The following is a 22659-nucleotide window of genomic DNA, read 5'->3' on the forward strand; positions in this document are numbered from 1 at the left end:
GGACTGTTGCCAGTAGGGTTCATGCACAGTACTTTCCTGCCTTTCAGCTCCCCTACATCATCCTCGTTGGTCACTTCCCTCCCATAGAGTCAATTTTATTGTGCTGAGTAGATACAAGCTTTAATTGCTAAATTGAAATCTTAAAAATGGCCCTAGATTCTTATTATCCAAACATATTCTCTTACAGCATAGATATTTATGATAAATAAAATTAAATGAAAGATGATGTAAATTTCATATATGTTAATCCACTAAGCAGTTATCTTAAAGCATCATATTGATATATTGATAAAGTTTTAACAGTTTATTCTTTACTTTCAAGTGGATTGGCAGCTGGAGAAGATAATGGACAGAGAGGTTATTTGTTGACCTACGTCATTGCATACATTCGAGTAAGTTAGCTCAGATTTCTTTTGTTAATTTGTGTTGCAAGTAATATTTTTTCTTACCTTGAATGAATAAAAATAATTACTTTATCTTAAATTTTTGTATGTTACATACATAGCACATTATATTATTGGAACTCGAGATTAGTAGTACGTCTTCATAGTCTCCATTAGGCCCTCTCTATGTTTTTGACAAATTTAAAGATTATTTAATAAAACTTTCTACTCTTTACAAAGAAGGACTTCTTGCCCTGTCTTGAAGTTGACTATGCCATTTCTAACATTGAATTGTTTGTATTTAGCAATGCTACATTGCTGTAATCTGTTTTATTTATTTATTTTTGCCTTTTGGGTCACACTCAGTGATGCTCAGGGGTTACTCCTGGCTCTGCATTCGAGAATTGCCCCTGGCAGTGCTCGAGGGACCATATGTGATGCCAGGGATTGAACCCGGGTCAGCCAAGTGCAAGGCAAACACCGTTACTGCTGACCTATAGCTCCAGCCCTTATAATCTGTTTTAAAATTTAAATTTAAAAAAAAAATTTAAAGTTTAAATCTTTAACTACTTCTAAAAGTTGGTAGTTAACTTGATCCAAGTAATTATTGAATCATGAGTGATGATTACCGTGTAGAATAAAAAATAAATTATGTGTACTATGTGTACTTGCACTCTTAAATTTTTTTTCAATTATTTCATCTTGTTACTCATAGATTTGCTCCAGCGGGCACCAGTAACGTCTCCATTGTGAGACTTGTTACTGTTTTTGGCATATCGAATACGCCACGGGTAGCTTGCCAGGCTCTGCCGTGAGGGCGAGATACTCTCGGTAGCTTGCCGGGCTCTCTGAGAGGGCAGAGGAATCTAACCCTGATCGGCCTCATGCAAGGCAAACACCCTACCTGCTGTGCTATCGCTCCAGCCCAATATAATTGACATCATTGAGAAAAATGTCTGAATTCAAATCCAGAAAAAAGTGCTACCATGGAAAAATAACGTTGTCAGTGAAGGTCTGAAAACACTGGCCTTAAGGAAGGGTTGGTGAAGTTTTCTAGATAGCCCTGGACAGTGGACACTTTGATAGAGCCAGTCTGGGTCAGCTCGGCAAGCACAGTGCAGTCCGTCTGGCTCTATCCACTGCAGAGTCCTTTAGCCCCATCACAGTGTGCTCTCCAATGCGACATAGTTGTCCTTAAAGCTTTTCAATTCCAGGAAGTGCTTGGCACGTTTACTCTACTGACTGGAGGGAAGGTATGTCACCTTGATGATTATTGGGAAGGCGTCAGGACACTGGCTCAGATCTTTGGCGGCTGAGTGGTGCTGTCTCTGAGAGCTACCACTTTGTGCTTTGACCACTGTGGCCAGCTCACTCAGGGCCTCCTTATCTCGTAGGTACTCAATCTGGCCAAAGACCCCTGTCCCAGAGCGAGCTGTCTCATAGCCATCCAGCAAGATGAAAATCAATTCTAGATTTTCTAGTTGGGAGAAATTTTTTTTTTTTTTTGCTTTTTGAGTCACACCCAGCGATGCACAGGGGTTATTCCTGGCTCTGCACTCAGGAATTACTCCTGGTGGTGCTGGGGGACCATATGGGATGCTGGGAATCGAACCTGGGTCGGCCGCGTGCAAGGCAAATGCCCTACCCGCTGTGCTATCACTCCAGCCCCAAGTTGGGAGAAATTTTATTAGTCAAAAGAGGCTGTTCCAGTTTTGAAATTTTTCTAATGTTTAGTTTGTTTTTTTTTTTGACTAAAAATCAAACATTATGTGTTTTTCTATTGCTGAACTTTAAAAAAGAATCTTGCTTGTTATGTAATAAGAAGTTTATTATTTTTTAAAGGTCATTTCTTATATATCCTGTTGAGAATTGGCTCCCTCAAATAACTAAATTTTCTAATGTTTCACTTAGAAGTTTTGAATGAAATACATAAAATTTATTTTTACTTCTTTAAGAAAGGTTAAGTTATGTTCTCAGTTTAAAAATAATTTTAAAATCTAAATTTTAGATTGTAGTGGATTTGAAATGTATGGCTTCCATACACTCCTTGGCTGATTAAGAAAGAACATTTATTGCCTTAGTGTTATGTTAAAAGTTGTGATTTAGAGATTTATATATGTAGATTATAAAGGGTTACAAATGATGTTTGGTCTTAGAAATAATATTTACTTCCACAGAGTGCCATTCCAGTTCCTGACATAGTAAATATTTTGGTATCCATAAAATTATTAGTCATTTTCTATGAAGATACTAATCATTCTAATCATTTCTCCATGATAATGAATTTGGAATTTTATTTTATTTTATTAATTAATTAATTAATTAATTAATTTTTTGCTTTTTGGGTCACACCTAGCGATGCACAGGGGTTACTCCTAGCTCATGCACTCAGGAATTACTCCTGGCGGTGCTCAGGGGACCATATAGGATGCTGGGAATCGAACCTGGGTCGGCCACATGCAAGGCAAACGCCCTACCCGCTGTGCTATCACTCCAGCCACGAATCTGGAATTTTAGAAAATTATAATAAATATAGAATAGACACAGTTTGTGGAGCAAGTGTCTTAACTATTAAGGTTCTGTTTAATGTTAAAACACAAGCAGGTTAGAGGTGGGGGGATTGGATACTTGTTTTTAAATTTTTTCTAATGCTTAATAATATTTTTAAATATAGTTTACTGAATAAGTGGATTTATTGCAGAAAACATATATTTTACTTTTTGTTTTGGGGTTATACTCGTGCTGTTCAGTTGCTACTCCCCATTCTGTGCTCAGGTGAGACTTTCAGAAGTGCTGGGATCATGCAGTGCTGGAGATCAGCCCTGTGCTTACAAGGCCTGCACTCAACCTGTTGAGCTGTTTCTCTAGCCCCCAAATACATATTTTGATCAGTAATCTGTATAATTTTATTGAAAGTAAACATTTTAATATATACTGATATTTTTTACCTCATATTTTTGGACTTCTGAGGTAGTTTGTGAGTTATTCTTTTCAATTTTATTATTGAATGTACTCTGTTTGAAGAATTTAGTGTTAGAAGTACTCAGTATTTAAAAATTCAGTATTAAAATTTTCAGCATCAGATATTAATTGGAGAAAATTTGAGTTCCTGTCATTTCAATAGGCACTCTGCCTGGTATCAAGCGCACAGAATTGGATAAGAATTGGATAAGACAAGTGAGATTCTTGTTCTCAGACATGTTTGAGCCCACTTTGAGGGCTATCTTCCGGTAATCTTTTTTTTTTTTTTTTTTTTGCTTTTTGGGTCACACCTGGCAATGCACAGGGGTTACTCCTGGCGGTGCTCAGGGGACCATATGGGATGCTGGGAATCGAACCCAGGTCAGCAGCATGCAAGGCAAACGCCCTACCCGCTGTGCTATCACTCCAGCCCTGCTTCCGGTAATCTTATGAAGTGAATAGTAAAGATCCATAGATGGAAAGTTAGAAAAAGATGTAAAAGATATAGTAGATGTACTATTAATATAATGGGTATATGAAATACAGTATTACTGATTCTGTGTTTCTTTATTTGTGTGTGTGTGTGTGTGTGTCTCTCAACAGGATTTGGGATTGGAATACTATGTTTTAGGAGAATCTTTTGAGACTTCTGCTCCTTGGGACAGGTAAAAGATCACAAAATGCATAATGTTATTAAAATATATTGCATAAGTTGCCTTTGGTATTATTATGTAAACATTAAACATTTTATAAACAGTGAAACAACTAATCACTGTTATTTATGTTAATATCTTCTTCAGGATGTCAGATTTGCGAGCCATTTGGGGAGGGTGTGGATTTGAGGCGAATTATTCCACACTTGATAGTGAGAAGTTCTATTTAAGTTTCTGCTTAAGTCGTAGATCACATACCTTAAATATGTGTGTCTGTACCCTACCACGCCTCTGCCCTCCTGGCACTCCTGGGTGTGGCCCCCTCATAGCAACAACAGCAAAAAAATTTTTTTTTCAGAAATTAACTTTTGAAGTGTAGAAAACTGAGATCTTGAGTATGTTTTATATAGTGGCCAAAAAAATGTGCAATAAAGAGGAAAATATTGAAGTTATAAGTGGGAGACTTAATCAGAATAATCAAGTCTCTTATTTAGTCTGGAAGGATTAAGTACGGTACATGTTTTTCTTGTTGCTGTTTTTGGTGGACCACTCCAGGTGCTTGGGGGACTGTCCACGTGCTGGGGAATTACTCAGTATCTGTGAATAGGCCCAGGGATTCCTGCATACAAAGCATGTGCTCTCAATATTTGAGCTATTTCCCTTATCCCCCAAAAATTCTTTTGGTTAAGAATTTTTTTTAACTTAAGGATTCTAGATGAGCCAATATTTATTTGAACTTTGGTAACTTATTTGAAACCTAATACTGTATTCAACTATTTTTTTCTAGGGTTGTAAATCTCTGTAGAAATGTGAAAGAAAGAATAATAAGGGAATGCAAAGAAAAAGGTGTTCAGTTTGCTCCTCTTTCTACATGCAGGTGAGTTTTTGATTGTTTTCTTTGCTTTTTGCTTTCAACAGGGGTTGGGGAGGTGGGGGGAGGGACTGCTTTTTAAAGGAGTAATATAATTTGTTGTCAGAGGAAATACTTCAATCTGTTTTTAAACTTCATTTGATTCCTTGTTAGGAGGTGTCCCTGGGATTTCTCTATATCCTGAGCCTTTTAGAGATAGAACACTCTGAAAGAGCCTTCTGCCCTTCTAACGGTGAAGGGCTGAATACCTAAACTCCTAGAATAAGAGAAAGACTCATTCATTTACTGAAACTGTAACTTTCATACTTTGTCAATAAACTATATGTTACATAGTCACCATTGTTCTTTTCTTCAAAAGATAAGAGCACTTTCACCACTTATCAGTTGTTGATCAAATATATGGACATGGGACTTTATTCATGCTCATAGAATGATATTTAATTCTTAGTCTCCTGTAATACTGCAAATGGGCTGGAGCGATAGTACAGTGGTTAGGGTATTTACCTTGCATATGACTGACCTGGATCCGATCCCTGGAATCCCATATGGTCCCTGGAGTACCACCAGAAGTAATTTCTGAGTGCAGAGCCAGAAGTAACCAACCCCTGGCATAACCCAATAACAAAAATAAATAAAATTAAAATTAAACTGAAAATACACTCGTCATACTAAATCAAAAATCTTTTGTTAATTGTAAAATTTTAAATAATGGAGTCAGTTTTAAATAACCAAAAAGTTTGTGTTCTTTTTTGTTTTGGGCTTGTACTTTTGTTTGATTTTGTTGTTTGTTTTGGGATATACCTGGCAATGCTCAGAAGTTATTTCTGACTCTGCACTCAGAAATATTCCTGGTGGTGCACAGGGGACCATACAGGATGTGGGGGATTGAACCTGAGTTGGCCACATGCAAGGCTAGCACCCTACCTGCTGCTCCAACCCCAAATATTCTTTTACGCAGTGACAGAAACGAGTGAATCAGAATATCCAGAAGTTGTTAACTTGATGTTTTCCCATAGATCTTTCTTTGATCATTTGATTATTTAAGCTTTGTTGTGAAGTTAAAAGCTTATTTTAAGGGGGTTGAGACTGTGACTCAGGTGGCAAAGCACATGCTCTCCCCATCACTCTAAATATCTTAGAAATTATTATTAGAAATAATTTCTTCTCTAAAAAGAAAGAAAGAGGGAGGGAGATTGGGCTGATGAGAGGGAGGGAGAGTGGTGGGAGGAAGGAAGACTACTTCAGAAAACTCGACTTTATAATACAGAACCTGGATTTGCTAACAGGTGGCAATGTCCTACTGATATTTAGTTGCATTTTCAATTTTTGATAATATTGATTCTCAAGAATGATGTGCATTTTGCTCATTGTTATAGTCATTTAATTCATGTAGTTTTTAAAATTTATTTGTGTGTAGTTAGTCTTATTGGTAGTGCCTTCATAATTAAAATGAATCTCCAGTTTTCTAAAAGTTTGTAAATCTGGGTCTTAAAATGTAAGCATTCAGGGGATCTTTTTTTTTTTTTTTTATGAGTGTGAATTAGCACTACAAGAAAAACACAGCTGGCAAATTCACAGTGGTATTGTTAAACAGTTCATTTCTTCTGTTCTGAGGCACCTAACATTTGGCCTAAAAGGCCATTACAATTTTAGATTAGATTCTATTTGTATCATGTAGTAAAAAAGAGTATTTCCTGTTTTTGCTCCTTCTGTTAAATTAAATTCTATGTGGGATTCTCCATAGATTGCGTTCAAAATTTGACTGTGATTACCTTGGCTCCCTTCTAAATGCTTCATCTAATTGCACTTGAAAGCCCATCTATATCTCATATCTATGATTTAATTTAAAGTTCTTGATATCTATTGTAAACACATGTACAATGCGTATAAATACAGATCTAGATCTGGAAACCTTCAGAGACTATTTTAAGACCATCTCACTTCAATTTATGTGATCAATTCGTTTTAAAAATTCTTACTAATATTATGACCTTGGGCTGGAGTGATAGCGCAGTGGGTAGGGCGTTTGCCTTGCAGGCGCCTGATTCAGGTTTGATTCCTCCACCCCTCCCGGAGAGCCTGGCAAGCTACTTGTGGTGTATTCGATATGCCAAAAACAGTAACAAGAAGTCTCACAATGGAAATGTTACTGGTGCCCGTTCGAGCAAATCGATGAGCAACAGGATGACAGTGATACAGTGATTATGACCTTTGTAAAGATGCTGTATTGTACTTATCTGACAGTTTTTGGTATTTGCACATTTCATTTATTTTCGAGTTTAAATTCTCTTATTTTTGTTAATTTTGAGGAAGTTTGGAAGACTTAGATCATCAAATTCCATCTAGTCCTCTTTAGTTACAGTGTACCTTTAAAAGAAAAATAATCCCAGGGCTATAAAGATTAGGGGTTAAAGCTCTTACCTTACATTCAGTTGACTTGTATTCAATTCCTGGCGTTGCTGTATGGTCCCTAGAACACCACCATATGTGTGTCAAAAAAAAATTTTTTTTTTAAATCCTTCTGAGGGGCCAAAATGATAGGACAGTGAGGAGGGAACTTTCCTTGTGTGTGGCTTACCTGGGCTTGATCCTTTCACCCCATATGGTCTCCTGAGTCCATCAGGAGTAATTCCTGAGCACAGAGCTGGGAGTAGGCCTGAGCACCACTGAGTATGTGCCCCCCCCATCCTTCTGAGAAGGCAGGGATTTGTTTATCAACTGAAGAAACATTGACATCATTTTTTTAAATTAAACTTTCTGTAGGTAATGATCCATATTAACCAAAACAAATTATAAAAAAATACAGCCTCCTATAAAAGAAAAAGAAGAAGAAGAAGAAGATGAAAAAGAAGAAAAGTGTCTGCTATAGATTCATGCGGGGATGGGGGGAACAGAGAGGATGTGGAGGGGAAGTGACAATACACATGGAAACTGGGGACATTGGTGGTAGAAACGTACACTAGTGATGGGATGGGTATTGAACACTGTATGAACAAAACTCAATCGTGAACAGCTTGTGTATCATCATGGTGTTAAAAAAAATTTTTTTTTTTAAGTAGGGCTTTCTCTAAAAAGAATACAGACTCTGTGTTCCTTTCACAGACTAGGCAACTGGATAGATAATTAGATTATAGCTTAATTAAACCATTCAGGTGAGCTTGGCTTTAATTGTAGATGTCAAATATGAATTCATAGTGAATATCCAAAGATAACAGAAACAAAGAACATGAGAACTGGTTCAGCAGAAGGAAACATGCCACTTGAAGGGTCTGGGGGAGAGGACAGGGAGGGGACAACCTCTGTGGTGGAGAGAAGTGTTCATCCAGGAGGGGGAGGTGGTGCTGAAAGGTTGGTAACAGTGTTATGTGTAAAACCCTATCAGCAGCAGTACTGTAAACCAGAAAACTTACTTAAAAAAAAAAAAAAAGGAAAAAAGCCTCTCATAGAAGGAAACTAATGGGATGGAGGCAAACGGGTGGCATGGGGAAGTGGACACTGGTGAAGGGGTGGATATTGAAGCGGCACATGCCTGAAACCCAATCATGAGTAACTTTGTAATTTTGTGGTGACTAAATTAAAAAAAAAATCTTTTAAAATCTGATTTCACTGAATGTAAAGACTAATGGGGTTTTTATCTGTTTGTTTTTAGGGTGACTCAGACTTACGATGCTGGTGCATGTATCTACTTCTACTTTGCCTTTAACTATAGGGGAATAAGTGATCCATTGACTGTGTTTGAGCAAACTGAGGTAATTTTATACACATAAGTATCGCTCCTACATTCTTTTACTGGACTGGAGCGATAACACAGCGGGTAGGATGCCTTGCATGCAGCCGACCCGGATTCAATTCCTCCGTTCGTCTCTGAGAGCCCGGCAAGGTACCGAGAGTATTCTGCCTGCACGGCAGAGCCTGGCAAGCTCCCCGGGGCGTATTTGATAAGCCAAAAATAGTAACAAGTGTCACCATGGTGACATTACTGGTGCCCACTCAAGCAAATTGATGAACAATGGGACGACAGTGCGACAGTGCTACATTCTTTTACTAATTTAAATGGATTTTGCTCTTGCTTTGCAAAGTTTAGATTTACTCTTCAATCACTCATGGCTTGTCTGAATATTAGGCAAAGAAATGAGAAGTTGGTACATTGGGTATGCTGGTTCTATATTGATTTGTGAATATAAATTATTCTCTACATATATTAGAATTTATATTTCATAGGCTGGAATTGTTTTGGTTTTTAGAATACAGACAATCTGATGCATAACAAAGGACAATAGTGGCAGTCTGCTTTCACTTGGATAGCCCATCCATATCCAAGTGGTAGCAGCTATTAAGATCATTGGCTCTAATGCATCTGTGTTGCTGTGAAGTCATCATTCTATGTTTATAAATTTTTTTTTAACTGAAACTTTATAGAGACCATTGAGTTCATTTGCTAGCACTTTCTATTGCATTTCTTAAATGACCTGAAGCTTCTTATTTTTGTAAGATTTTTTGTTTTATGGTCAGTATTTCACATTATAAGTTTGCCTAGTATTGAAGAAACAGACTAAACTAACCTTATTTATTAATAAGGTTATTAATAAATTTATTTATTGTTTAAGTATTTTATTTCCATTTCATACCTCGAGATGATTTTCAGTGGCATGTCTTCAGGCCCAACTCATAGACAATGTTTGTTGAGTTTCTCTGCCTCTCTCACCTAGTTTATTTTTTTCTTTCAGCTGATACTTGTTTTTCAACTCCCCTGACTTCTTAGAAGTACAATTTAAGTAGAATAACTGCATGTATTTAAAGTATGTAGTTCTAGTGTTTTGACATACATCCATATACCTGTGAAATCATCACCCCACCCCCAACAAAATAAAGAACATATCAATCAAATGTATTTTTCCATCATCTTAGCCTTTCAGCATTTTAGTGTTACCCTCTCACTACCCAGAGATCCCTTCCTCTACAACTTGGATGAAATTATTCCTTCTTTCTCAATCTAAACTTCAGTTATTGAAGTGCTACTGATTTCAGGTAGTTAATGATTTAATATATTTGTTCATTCAGTAATCTCTTTTTTTTTTTTTGCTTTTTGGGTCACACCTGGCGATGCACAGGGGTCACTCCTGGCTCATGCACTCAGGAATTACTCCTGGCGGTGCTCAAGGGACCATATGGGATGCTGGGAATCGAACCCGGGTCGGCCGCGTGCAAGGCAAACGCCCTACACGCTGTGCTATCGCTCCAGCCCCCATTCAGTAATCTCTTATGTAGAGCAGGAGCTAGCATATTTATGATTCATTTGAAAAAATGATGAATCCCAAGTGATGATAATTACTTTTCAGTGAGATGTGGTCCTTCTGTCTCTCCCAGCCCTCTTAACTCTTGCTGGTTTTATATATACTTGAGTATTTCGAGAGGTACAAGGCATTTTCAGTATTTCATCTCATGGCTATGATATACTTGTTACCTATTAGAAATTGAATGTAATTTTAGTTTTTATTACCCTTTGTCACACTGTACTCACTTACTCTGCATTTTGTTTTAAGTATATATCTAACTTTAGTGCTCTGTCAAAAGCTTAACCAAGGCCTAACTTAATAGACTAACCAAAAAAGGGTTGTTGGTATTTTTTTTTTCACAATTTTATAAACATAGGCACCCAGATAATTTCAGCCAGGGCATTAACCTAAAGAAATGTTCTCTATGTGTTCTCTCTTTTGGTTGATCTCTGATAGCTTGAATTTGATCCCCACTGGATATTAGGTGGGTATTAGATGAGTAATTTAACATCTAAGTATCAATTTGTTTCCCTTTGAAGTTAAAGTAATTATAAGTTTCCTGTTAGTTTATAGTGGAAATAGGTTGTTAAAGGTAAATTGGACATGAAATAAGCAGCCAATAAATGTTGGTTTCTATTAGTTTCCCTCTCTAAACTACTGAGCTGACTGGCCAGGCAGATGTTAGTCTCTGGTGCTTATTGGGATATGAAAGAAGGAACCTGGACCTGTCGTCACAAAATTTTTCTGGTCATTGTTCGCAATTTATACTGCTGAATTGATCATTTTGCCTTATTTTTCTCTTGTATGCATTGTGATTATTCACTAAAAATCTTAAAAAGCTTATAACCTTTATAGCTTTATAAAACCTTATAAACCTTTATAAACATACCTTATAAGATTTTGTAAGGCTACATAAATCTAACAAATGTTTTGTTTTTAAAATGCCGTTAGCTACAGAGAAAAGAAAATCATTCTAGTTATTGAACCCAGGAGGCATGTGCCTCCTTTAAAATTTGTTCTTACTCTTGCACTTCCAAGTGAAATCTAAGCTGCATTGTCTCTGATTTTAGGCTGCAGCTAGAGAAGAAATCCTTGCTAATGGAGGGAGCCTGTCACACCATCATGGAGGTATTGTTTTGGACCAGGGGGAGGGTGTTGGATTTCTAATATTACTACTGTTCAATAAAATTTTTGGTTCAAAAAAGTGAGGCAGAGTCATGAATATTTTAAGACCACTTGAAAATTTCTTCAACATTCTTGTATCTTAGACTAGCTGGCAATGAGGTCACTTTAGTTGTGGTAGTACCCACAGAAGCTTGTTTTGTTAAATTGACAAAAACATGTAACCTGTAGTCGACTGAGTTCTTAGGGCATTTCTTGTTACCCAAGAATAACCCAGTTTGTCTGGGAAGTGGTTGACTGTTCCAGCCAGTATTTCTAAGGGGGTTAAGTTGGGGAAAAACCCACAGAAATGTCTTTCTGCCACTGTTGAAATTTAGCTGGACATCAGGTGTACTATAGTAGAATTTTTTTTCCACCAACAAAAAAGACAGGACAGGATATGAAAAGGTCTTCTTTCAAGATTTTAATGCTATTCTGTTATTACTTGGTGGCCATTTGTGTTACTAAGTTTTATCAGATTGTCACAGCTACAGTAAAATTTATTATGTATCTGCCTTTGTTACATGCAAGCTTTTGAAAATGAGATTTTTTTAAGTTAAAGCACTCATTCGGTTATTAAAATTGTAAATTTTTAGAAAATACAAACATGTATATTTTTGAGTTAAGAAAAATTTATGCATGGCATGAGGATAAATAGCAGCCCAATTAAAAAAATCTCACTCTTGTTTCTGCCTTAGATTCTCCATATTCTTTTCACTATTTCTTTTTCCACAGTGTTTAGCATTCTGTAACAGGCTATGTATTTATCCAGTATTTCCAGTTGTTGTATCATGACTTACAAGAGTAGTATTACTGCTTTAGGCACCTAGTGTTACTTTATCACACCCACAACAGGAGTGCCAGGATTCCTGCACACCAGCTCTGGTTTTCCTTGATTGCAGAGCCAGGAGTAACCCCTGAGCATTGCTGGGTGTGACTCAAAAAAGCATTCATAAATAAATGAATGAATGAATGAATGAATGAATGAATGAATGAGAAAATGCCTATCAGGCCTGAGGAAAATTCCAAAAGTGGGTGAATGAAGTAGAAAAGCACTTCCTAACATCATTGTATCATTTTAATTTTTCACTGTCACATTGCTTCTTCTCAACCCCCACAAGTAAATTTCTAACATAACTGACCAGCTTTAAAGGGAATGAATTTATATTTTTCCTCTTCTTGTTAGTTTTGGTGGAGATACTAACAACTATTTGAATGAAAAAATGAGGGGGGAAAAGAAGATATACTAAAAACTTTCCAGTGGAATTAAAAGATTTTGATTAAATGTCTAAACCTGATTTGAGAAATTTAAGCATGAAGTATTGTACAAAGTCACTTAGATTTTTAGCACTTTTAAAATATTTGGAAAACCAATTGTAGTACATTTAAAATCTTTTAAATATGTTCAAGTTCTGGATGCCACCATACAATATGTTGAGAAGCTTGCTAATAAAAATGCATTGATATCGTGAAATATTGATGTTTGTCAAATCACATAATTCATCTCATTGTTTTATTTCATTTTAATGGCTAATTTTAAATTGTTTACATGAGGGAGGAGGCAAACATAATTCAGCCATAGTTCCTTGTTTCTAAAGAGGAAAACTTTTTCCTCTGTAGCCTATCATGTTGCTTTTTGGTACATTCGGATGAATGGCCAGCAATGTATATTTTCACTTTAAGATCACCAACTGTAGGTTACATGTTTGTGATGGTAAATTCGAGGGACATGTTCTACAAGAGGGTATAGATGGCTGACTAAACCATTTATATAAGATGAAATAGAGACTTAATTGTCATAAAGGTAATTGGGCTTTGGCTGAGCTATTTTGTTTATTGCGAATGGATGTTTTCAGTGTACTCAAACCTTAGGAGAGCAGAAGTTCTGTAAAAGCCGGAAATTACCAAATGACCTGTGGTATTATAGAGGAAAGGTAAACCTTTACCCAGAAGTTTATTCCTTTAGGTTCTATGCAACTATTAAGTTTCTTCCCATAGCATCTGTATGTGAGTTGCTGAAAGTCTGTTTGGCAGAAGCATAGCTGTTACTTACTCAAATAGATGCTGCGAGCTTAATAGGCTCTAACAGAACCTACATAAGCATATGTGAAATGAATTATTTGTAGACTGTCATTACATGAAAAATACATACAAGTTTAAAAAATAAACTAGCACAAATTTATTTGAAAGTTGGGTTTTTAATTTATGAAAGTTATGACATAAACCACATTAATCAGTCAATAGAATTTAATGAAAACAGAACAAATAGAGGTTAACACAAATAACAGAAATAGAAGTTAATGAAAGTTCTAGTTGGAAAGTCATAAGTATTCTGAACTACACTTTAAAATCGTGATTATTCAGTTCTCTGTAGCAGGGCAAGGGCGTGCATGGGTCTCCTAAGCAGTGGTGCCCAGGGGCCCCTTCTGCCCATTCTGGGCCAGCGGAGCTGGGGGTTTAACCCCAGGGCCCAAGCAGAGTTGACACCCTAGTGTTGGAAGACCTCGGTGGTACTTGGAGGCCTCCAGATCTGCACCCCACAATGCTCTGGGCACATGTAGTGCCAGGGATATATCTGGTGAGCCGTATGAAAGGCAGGGGCCTTAGCCCCTACGATTGATAGGGCTGGATAAGCCTCCAGCCTTAGCATTGTTCAGTTCTTGACCCCAGATTGAGTAATAAAGGTCAGTTGCCCCCCTGTGATATTTCGGCTATAAAGCTTATTTAATGTGTTTTAATATTGAATGATTCTCATATTTAAATGTTGCTGGTCTGGAGCCAGAGTGGGCACTTGAATTGCCTGCAAAATCCCTGGGCTCAATTCCTGATTCTGCATGGTCTGCCAGGCATTGTAGGGAGTAAAGCAGTGCCTGAGCACTGACCCAGGAGTCAGACTCTCAGCCCTGCTGGGTATGGCCCCAAAACAAAAACAAAACATTTTGAGTCTGCTAGGCAACAAGGTTTAAAAGAACAGTATTTTTGCCTCTGAAATGGGTTGTATAGTCCAGTAAAATAAATAGTTTAGCATATCAGAAAGTGGCTGACAGAACTATAATATTACCACTTAACCAAGGTAAAAATCTTCTTTACTTTGAAAAGCACTGAAGTGATCCGGTAAATAAATATGTACATGTTGAAAGACTAAGGAAAGGGGACATGGAATATATGAGTTTACATTTATAAACTAATTTTTCTAGTTGCTTTGCATAAATTAATTTCTACTCATGCCCCAAATTCTGTGGAGCAGATATTTTGTCTTTCAAATTATATGGCATGGTTCTAAGTTTACAGTATCTTGCCCAGTGGTATTATTGACGTAATACTGAACTATATTGGCTATAGTGACTGAACCTGAAATTGAGCTGGTAGGGTTCTTGCCTTACACATGGCTGACCTGGGTTCAATCCCTGGCATTCCATATCGTCCTGCAAGGCGTGATTGATCTCTTGAGTGCAAGCTGGCAGTAACTGCTGAGCACTGCCAGATGTGTCCTAAAGACTAAAACATAAAATAAATTTGGGGCTGGATCGATAGTACAGCAGGTAGGGCGTTCACCTTGCATGTGGCTGACCTGGGTTCGACCCTTGGCATCCTATATAGTCCTCTCAGCACTGCCAGCAGTAATTACTGAGCACAGAGCCAGAGGTAAGCCCTGAACATCACCAGGTGTGACCTAAAAAAGACAAATAAAAATAGAAAAATTAAACTCTGGTCCTCTGGCTCGGTGTACCTGTCCTTTAACTTTTAATAGGCAAAAAATCTGAAAAATGAAACTGACAGCCTCTGAAAAGAGGCACATAAGTTTAAAGTATATGGAAAGAAATACTGAATATTACTGTTTTGCCATTAAAATCTAAGTCCTTTTATTTCTTTAGTGCTAAGTTATTTGCTTGTCCTGCTTTAGATGTTAAAACAGACATGAGTCAATATTTTAATTTCCTCATTGTAGAAACTTTTCAGTTTTCTCAATTCTCTCACATAAGTTACATTTGACTTTCTGATTGTTTTCACGCCTCCTGGGTTCTAGCATGAAGATTTTAGATGTATCAGTGGCATCAGATATAAAAGAAATGTAGCTCAGACAATGTTACACTACAGCTTCTTGTATAATTTATGTACACTTTCAGGTTCTAGCCTTAGAGGCTCTCAAGTCCTCTTGTTAAGGACTCCAAATTTGTTAAAATGTAATTTATTTGCACTTGCAGTTGAATATAGCAGGATTTGATTCTATGTTACTTTATTGAGACCTTCTGCCTTGTTAATTACAAAACTTCAATTTCTTATTTTTATAGTCATATCCTATGTAGTCAAAAATGTGACAGTGTGGAAGCCAATTAAGCTACCAGGTTTGCATCAGTGCTAGAAAAAGAGAATAGATAAGCCTGAGCACAAAATATCATTTGGAGGTACTGGTAAAATGAAGATCTCCGCCCTTCGGTAACTCGTCCAGTTTGGAAGTGCTAGTACTGGAAAGCTGCAGACTTAGCGCCAGGCCAGCTTTCTCTCTCAACCGTGACCTCAGTCATCTCCAGGCCTTGAAACACTGCTGATGACCCCTGTGCCTGAAGGCATCTCCTCTGTGCCATCGTTCACCATCGTTCTCGTGCAAGTCACTATTTTTTTCCTGGTGGGATTAACACAGTAGCCTTATTACAGCTCTGTCTGCGTCTTGTTCCCATACTGTCATTTCTCTTTGTTGTCAGAATCATTTCCTTCAGTATCAGTGTTTTCTCCTTATATCTAGAATAAAACTTAAGCTCCTTATCAGGACCTTCAAGGAAAAACATTGTCAAACTCTCTGTCCTTCCTCTCTTATTACATTTCTCCTCTAGAAGCAGTGGCTTTCTTGTTCTCTCTCAGACATGTCAGCCCCTTATCGGCCTAAACCATTTGTGCCTTTTTGTAATGTTCTTTCTATTCCCTTCCCTGAGATAGTTGCCTGGTTTGCTTTCCCCACTGTTTACTTCTTGGACAAAAGTGTCACCTTCTTAGTGTGTCTTGCCTGTTCTCTGTGCAGTTTATTTGTTCCTTATTTAAGCATTCAAATCTTGTTCTTAGCTAGAGTGGACTGTTCTGTGTAGTAGACGCTGAATTAATATGTTAGTGCTCACAGAACTTGGAGTAGTTTTGTTCATTTTCGAATAGCATTGGTTCTTTCATATTAGAAAGGTAGTGGTCTTTCATAGACCATAACTGAGTGGGTTTAATTGTCTTATTAAACTGAATCAATATAGGACTTTTGAAGATCACTTCTTTTTTATGTATAAAGAGGGGAAAATTTTTTTTTTCTTTAAGTTGCATCCTGAACTTAGAACTCAAGCTGATCTCATATTTACTGACATTTGGTCAATTTCTCAGTACTCTCAGTACCACTTTTGAGTTGTAGTGTAGAAGGGCTGGGGGTTGGGAGAATATTGATGTAATTTCTCTAAGAGGGTTTGGCCTGTAATTGTGATTAATAACAGTTGCTTTCACTATCTGGAAACAGACAGGCTGGTTTGTCTGCCTACAATCATGCTGTGATAAATGGAGCTATTTTAACTTTTGGTTTTGTGTATCAAAGAAAACAGATGTAGTCTGGAACTGGAGGCTATAGGAAATATAAAGCCTGCTTAACTTAATCTTCATAGTGCTTGTTTTTATAACTGACAAGCTGGTCAGTTTAAACAGCAGAGTTTATATCAGCCATGTATTTTCAATTTATGACTAAGTTTTAAGTTGATCATTTGCTAAAATTATACTTACGTCTTGGTCAGGAAGTTTAAAACCTCGATTAAATATAACCAGTCTTAGGTTAAATACTGGTGTTCTCTCTTAACCTAATCAGAATTATTTTCTGTTATTTGAGAATAATGACAGGGAAATTATTCCTAGCATGTTTTTCAGCTTTAACAGAATTGAATAGTATTCTGTACCTTAAATGTAAAAAAGACTATTCAGAAGAATAAGGAAAAGATTAGCTTTAAGGTAATTTGTTTAAAACCTATAGTGTGAACTAAAAGATAGGGTTAAAACAAAAAGATAGGTTAAAAAGATAGGAAAAAACAAAATCATCCCTATTTGTAGATGACTTGACTATGTAGAAGATCCCCAAATATCTACACGATCAAAGCTGCAGAACACAAGCCTATAATAAAATTTAATTGCATTTTATATATTATATACAAAAATATATTGTACAAATTTGCACATCACCTATATTCTGAAAATTATACCAGAAGTAAGCCTTGAGCAGGATTGGATGTGATGCAAAATCACCCAACCCCAATTTTTAAAAAAAATCTTTTATACGTTTTTTATCTTGTATGCATTAGATAAACACTTTAGAGTTGACTATTTTCATTAAATGTTTTTTTGTGTGTGTTTTTAAATTTACCATTGGTTTCAGTACTATGTAAATTTCAGGACTGCTAAACCTAGGTTTTCAAAATTTAAATCTGACCTATAGAATAATGCTAAGGATTCAGGATGTGCAAACTAAAATTTTTAAACCTGATTGTAAGGAAAATGGTTAGGTGGTTTTTAGCTTTGGCTAAATTCTATTTCTGAGCATTAACTTCAGTCATTTGAATGAGTGAACTTCTTTTTTAATTTCTTTTAAACTTTTATAACTTCTTTTAAATTTTATAACTTCTTTTAAAAATAAACATGTTTATTATGTGTCTTAACATATATGTTAAAAATAATCATATGATGACTTTTTAACTTAGTCAGAAAGATTCTCTTTTTTATTCTTTTTTGTTTTTCTGGATTTGGGGCAATGCATACCTGGCTATGCTTACTCCTGGCTCTGGGCTCAGGTATCACTCTTGGTCGTGCTTTCTGGAACATACAGGGTACCAGGGATTGACTCCAGGTGTGCTGCATGCAAGGCGACTATGCCTTGCACTGTACTATCTCTCCAGCCCAGAAAGCTTTAAATTTAGCTAAAAAGAACTCTGACTAATAATCTCAGATTTATTTCTTTTAAGATAGGATTATGGGTAGTTGTTAATTGGTAGTTTTTGTTAATAAAAATTGGATATAGTCTTTATGAAGTCTCTTCTTCATGAGTCTTCTTAAACCAAAAAAAGTAGTTCCAAGTTATTTTAGTGGCTAGGCAAACCACCATGTTCGCATTTTCCCCACTAATATTTTACCCTGTTCCTTGAGTATATGCTAGTAATGTCATTTATTGCCATGGATCATAATATAAAATGTATTCTTCTTGAAGCATTAGCAACCAAAGAATGTGGGCCCATATTTTCAGACTAGCCCCCCAAACTTTCATTTTCTCTGCTCCAAAAATAATTTTTATTTCCCCACTGTATATTCAGAGAGCTTCTTTTATTTGGTTATCATTAGAAATTAAATTCTAAAAGGCTGAGCTGCACTTTTCAGCAGGGGGGGTGGGGCGGGAGAGCGGTCCCCACACCTGGCAATGCTCAGGTCCACACCCAGCTCTGCTCAGGGATCACTCCTATTGGGGCTCAGGGGGCTCCATGTAGTGCCAGGAATTGAACTTGGGTCAGCAACATGCAAGACCAAGACTGAACCTGCTGTACTTTCTGGCCTCAGTTCTGCCGTGCCCTCCCCCCTGCTTTTACGGCTCTCTCTCTCTCTCTCTCTCTCTCTCTCTCTCTCTCCCCACCCCTCCCTCTCCCTCTCCCTCTCCTTCCCCCTCCCCACCTTCCACTCTCCTCTCACCCCCCCCCCCAAACCTTTTGGGCATTATGGTTTGCAATACAGATACTGAGAGACCATCATGTTTGGTCTTTTACCCACTTTGAGCATACATCTTCCACCCAGAGCAATCTCTTCTAACCATCATGGTTATAATGGTCCCTTCTCTGTTCCAATTGCCCTTGCCCCCAGCCTTTGAGGCAGGCTTCCAACCATGGACCAATCTCCTGGCCCTTCTTTCTACTGTCCTTGGGTGTTAGTCTCATATTATGGTTTCGCTTTGTTTTGTTTTGTTTTTTGCTTTTTGGATCATACCCAGTGATGCTCAGGGCTCTGCACTCAGGAATTACTCCTGGCTCTGCACTCAGGAATTTTTCCTGGCTGTGCTTGGGGGACCATATGGGATGCCGAGGATCGAACCCAGGTTGGCCACATGCAAGGCAAACACCCTACCCACTGTACTATCGCTCTGGCCCCTGTCTTGTTTTTCAATATTCCACAAATGAGTGCAGTCATTCTATGTCTGTCCTCCTTTTCAAGCTCTACTTTTAAATAGGAGAATCTCTCTCATCTTGACCACCATTCTTAGTTTTCTATAGTGTTCAGTATCTGCTGGCCTGTTTTCCTTATATTTTTGAAAATACTTTTAGGATTAATACATGTAAGACTCAGATACTTTGCTTAAGTTCCTCTGCCATTATATATTTAGAATAATAATGCATTGTGAAATTCAGTGTCCCTATCTTGTTTACGGAGGTAATGAACTTGACCGTTTGTAGCTCTAGTGTTGGCTCTCAGGCTAGGTATTTTTGTTGAGAATATTTGTGGAAGATCAGAAGTCAAAGAGATATAATTGAAATAGTGAATGTAGCTATGAATATCATGTATCAGAGCATCCAGGGCTAAAGATCTGAATAAATTTCACGTAGTATGAATGTTAAAAGTTACATACTTTTTCAGTGGATAACTGTCACATACAAGGAATGTTAAAATAATCTTAGCCTCCCTGCTCTTTGATTCTTTTTTTCATCCAATCTTCCCATTTCCATAGTGTATGCTATGGAAAGGAAAGAGAATAATTTCTTCTTTTTCTGAAAATAAAATGTACAGATACTTAGGGTAGCTTCTTTATTGTCATGTATTTTGACAATAAATACATGACATGCATTACACATGTACATTCTGGGTATAGTCAGCTAGTTTCTAAATGTCTCGCAGAGAAAATAAAGAATATACTGAAGAGGGAGTTATTGTCACTGTTGTTAAAATCTAGAATAAAAGCCTAGTTTGATATTTGATCCCTTTAACATTAGGGCCTTTCGTGTTTTGTTTTAATTTATCAGTTCAGCTGAGACAGCCACCGATAGTTCTCTAAAATTTCATAAAGACTATTTCCAGCAATTGTCTTATGGAGATTTTTTCCCACCTTAAGTTGTGCTGTGTGTACACTTATTCTACAAAGTAGTTGAAATTGGTAAGCAAAAATAATAAGGTTCGTGGTCCCTTTAATTGCATGTCATGATATCTGACTTTAGTTCAAGTTCTGTGATCACAGACAGAAGCAGCTCACAAACCTTTGCTCTCAAAGGGTTAAATTCTTTCATTAAATATGTTCATAAGGGCCACCGCTATGCTGGCTATACTTTTTTTTCCTAAACTTTCTAGTTCACTAATCAAATGTATTTTAGATTGATTATTGTAAAAGTATAAACCATAGAAAATTTGACAAGATAGATGTGTAAATTATCCCTCTGACAGAACTAATGATGCACTCCAAGCACCTTCTGTTTCCCAGCGCTTGGCAAGCGACTTCATTAAATATGCAATGGCTGTTGGGTGGCTTCTCCGCCGATGGTTCAGTTCCTCGTGGAATTGCATTATTACTAGAGGTGTAAAACTAGCAGACAAGCTAGCTGTTGGGCATCCTGCTGAGGTTCTAATGTGCTCCATCTTGTTGGAGCAGTTGTTTGCAGTCTTTTCAGGACAATTACATCCATAACCACAGGACACATTCAGTGAAACTATATTACAGATAACAGTAGAGCCTGGCGTTCGCTGCTCCTCTCGCCTTTCTTGCTCTGCTCCATGTGGGTGGCTTATAATGATGTGGCTTCTGCCAGTCTGAGCTTGCTTATCCTTTTTAATAATTTGTTGTAACAAGTCTGGAAATAATTGATTTGTGGCTTCTTTTTAAATGCTTTTAAAGTCATAAAATATTTGACGTGAAGAGGCTTTAGGGATTCTAATCCCCATACACATGAGGAAGCTGAGGTTGAAGGCTTTCATTCAATAGAGGCATTTTTACCACGGACAATCTTTTGAACATATTTAAGTTGGTAGTGATTGTGTGCGTAGGCATTTGTGCTATTTGCTTTATGGTTTTAGACCTCTTTTTAATAAAGTTTTATTTCTTGGACCTTTTTTTTTTAACATGCCATTCCTCATTTTCTCAGTCTTAACTCCGATAATGTTGTTTTTAATTCAGGAAGCCACACAGAAATATTTTGCTTTGTAAGATACACTGTTTATTAGTTTAATGACAGTGTAATGATTCCTTGGAGAACTGGACACAAAAGATGATTTGAATTGCTTAAAATGATACTTAAGGTGTCCAAAATGCAGACACGTTGCTGTATCACTGCAGCCTGATAAATGGGAGTGCATTTTCCAATGACAGGCTGAATACTTCAGTGAGAGAAGGTTTCCCATTTGGGTTGGCCAATTAAATCACTGTTGATGACTCCAGATCATTAATGAACATTTGTGGAAAATGACCGTTTGAATTCAATTATTACCAAGAAGTGGTGGGAAAGTACTAACCACAACTAGTCATATCCATATCAAAAGATGATCCATTTCACTGCAGACAAATCAGCATATTATTTTACTTTCAGTGAAAAAGTTGACATTTCAGAATACTTTCTACATATCCTTTCTTATAAAAGTTCTTTTAGAAAGTTATGTTTTTCATTGAGTGCCTTTAAAAAAGTAATTTATGCTGCTAACCATTATGTTACTTCATTATTCTCAGAATAAAATAGCAGGAGCTAGAAATAAAAGGGGAGATTTATACAGTATATATAAAAAAGCATAAATGAACTTTAAAATGGATTAAATATTTTTACTCGGTACCTAAAATATCTGATTCTTGAAAAAAGATAAGAATAAAGTCTCCATTATTTGGGAAATGCAAGTTTAGTTAAGAGTAATATGAAAAGAAACTGTCGATGAAAGAGTCATAACAAGAATTTTTGCTTGGACCTATTAAATGTTCTTTTTCTTAAATTTTTTTTTCTAAAATTAGGATTTTCTTTTTTTTTTTTAAAGCTTTTGTTTCTCTTAAATACACAGATAACTACCTTGTCATTTTGCTATAGTACATCCAAGAAATTACTTGGATATGATGTTTTTCTTTATTTAACTTCATTTTCTCTAAGCTTTGGCATGTTTGGGTTGTTAAGACAGGAGGTGGGTTCTTTTGAAATGCACGTTTTTCTCATTTTGTGATTTGTAAAATGGGCTGTAATCTCCATCCAGGCTTTCCTTCGTCTCCATTTCCGAGTTGACAGAGGAAAGAGACGCTGTGGAGCAAGGCTTCCCCTGGGAGTTCACTGGACTTAATGAGCTTGATAGTCTGGTGGGCTCAATAAATCAAATAAAGCAAAACATTTCTCATTTTTGAATAAAAGCAT

At 36.8% G+C, this 22659-nt stretch overlaps 1 protein-coding gene across 1 annotated transcript in view; it reads left to right on the plus strand.

Moving 5' to 3' along the window:
• Window positions 1-22659, plus strand: part of AGPS (alkylglycerone phosphate synthase) — a 120464-nt gene that overhangs the window by 92141 nt on the left and 5664 nt on the right. Inside the window, exons 15-19 of the mRNA XM_055120663.1 lie at window positions 323-392; window positions 3948-4009; window positions 4785-4874; window positions 8518-8617; window positions 11215-11272. Coding sequence (XP_054976638.1) covers window positions 323-392; window positions 3948-4009; window positions 4785-4874; window positions 8518-8617; window positions 11215-11272 — 380 coding nt within the window. The remainder of the gene's footprint in view (window positions 1-322; window positions 393-3947; window positions 4010-4784; window positions 4875-8517; window positions 8618-11214; window positions 11273-22659) is intronic.

Source organism: Sorex araneus, chromosome X, assembly GCF_027595985.1.
Source record: "Sorex araneus isolate mSorAra2 chromosome X, mSorAra2.pri, whole genome shotgun sequence".
In the NCBI taxonomy this organism is placed as follows: domain Eukaryota; kingdom Metazoa; phylum Chordata; class Mammalia; order Eulipotyphla; family Soricidae; genus Sorex; species Sorex araneus.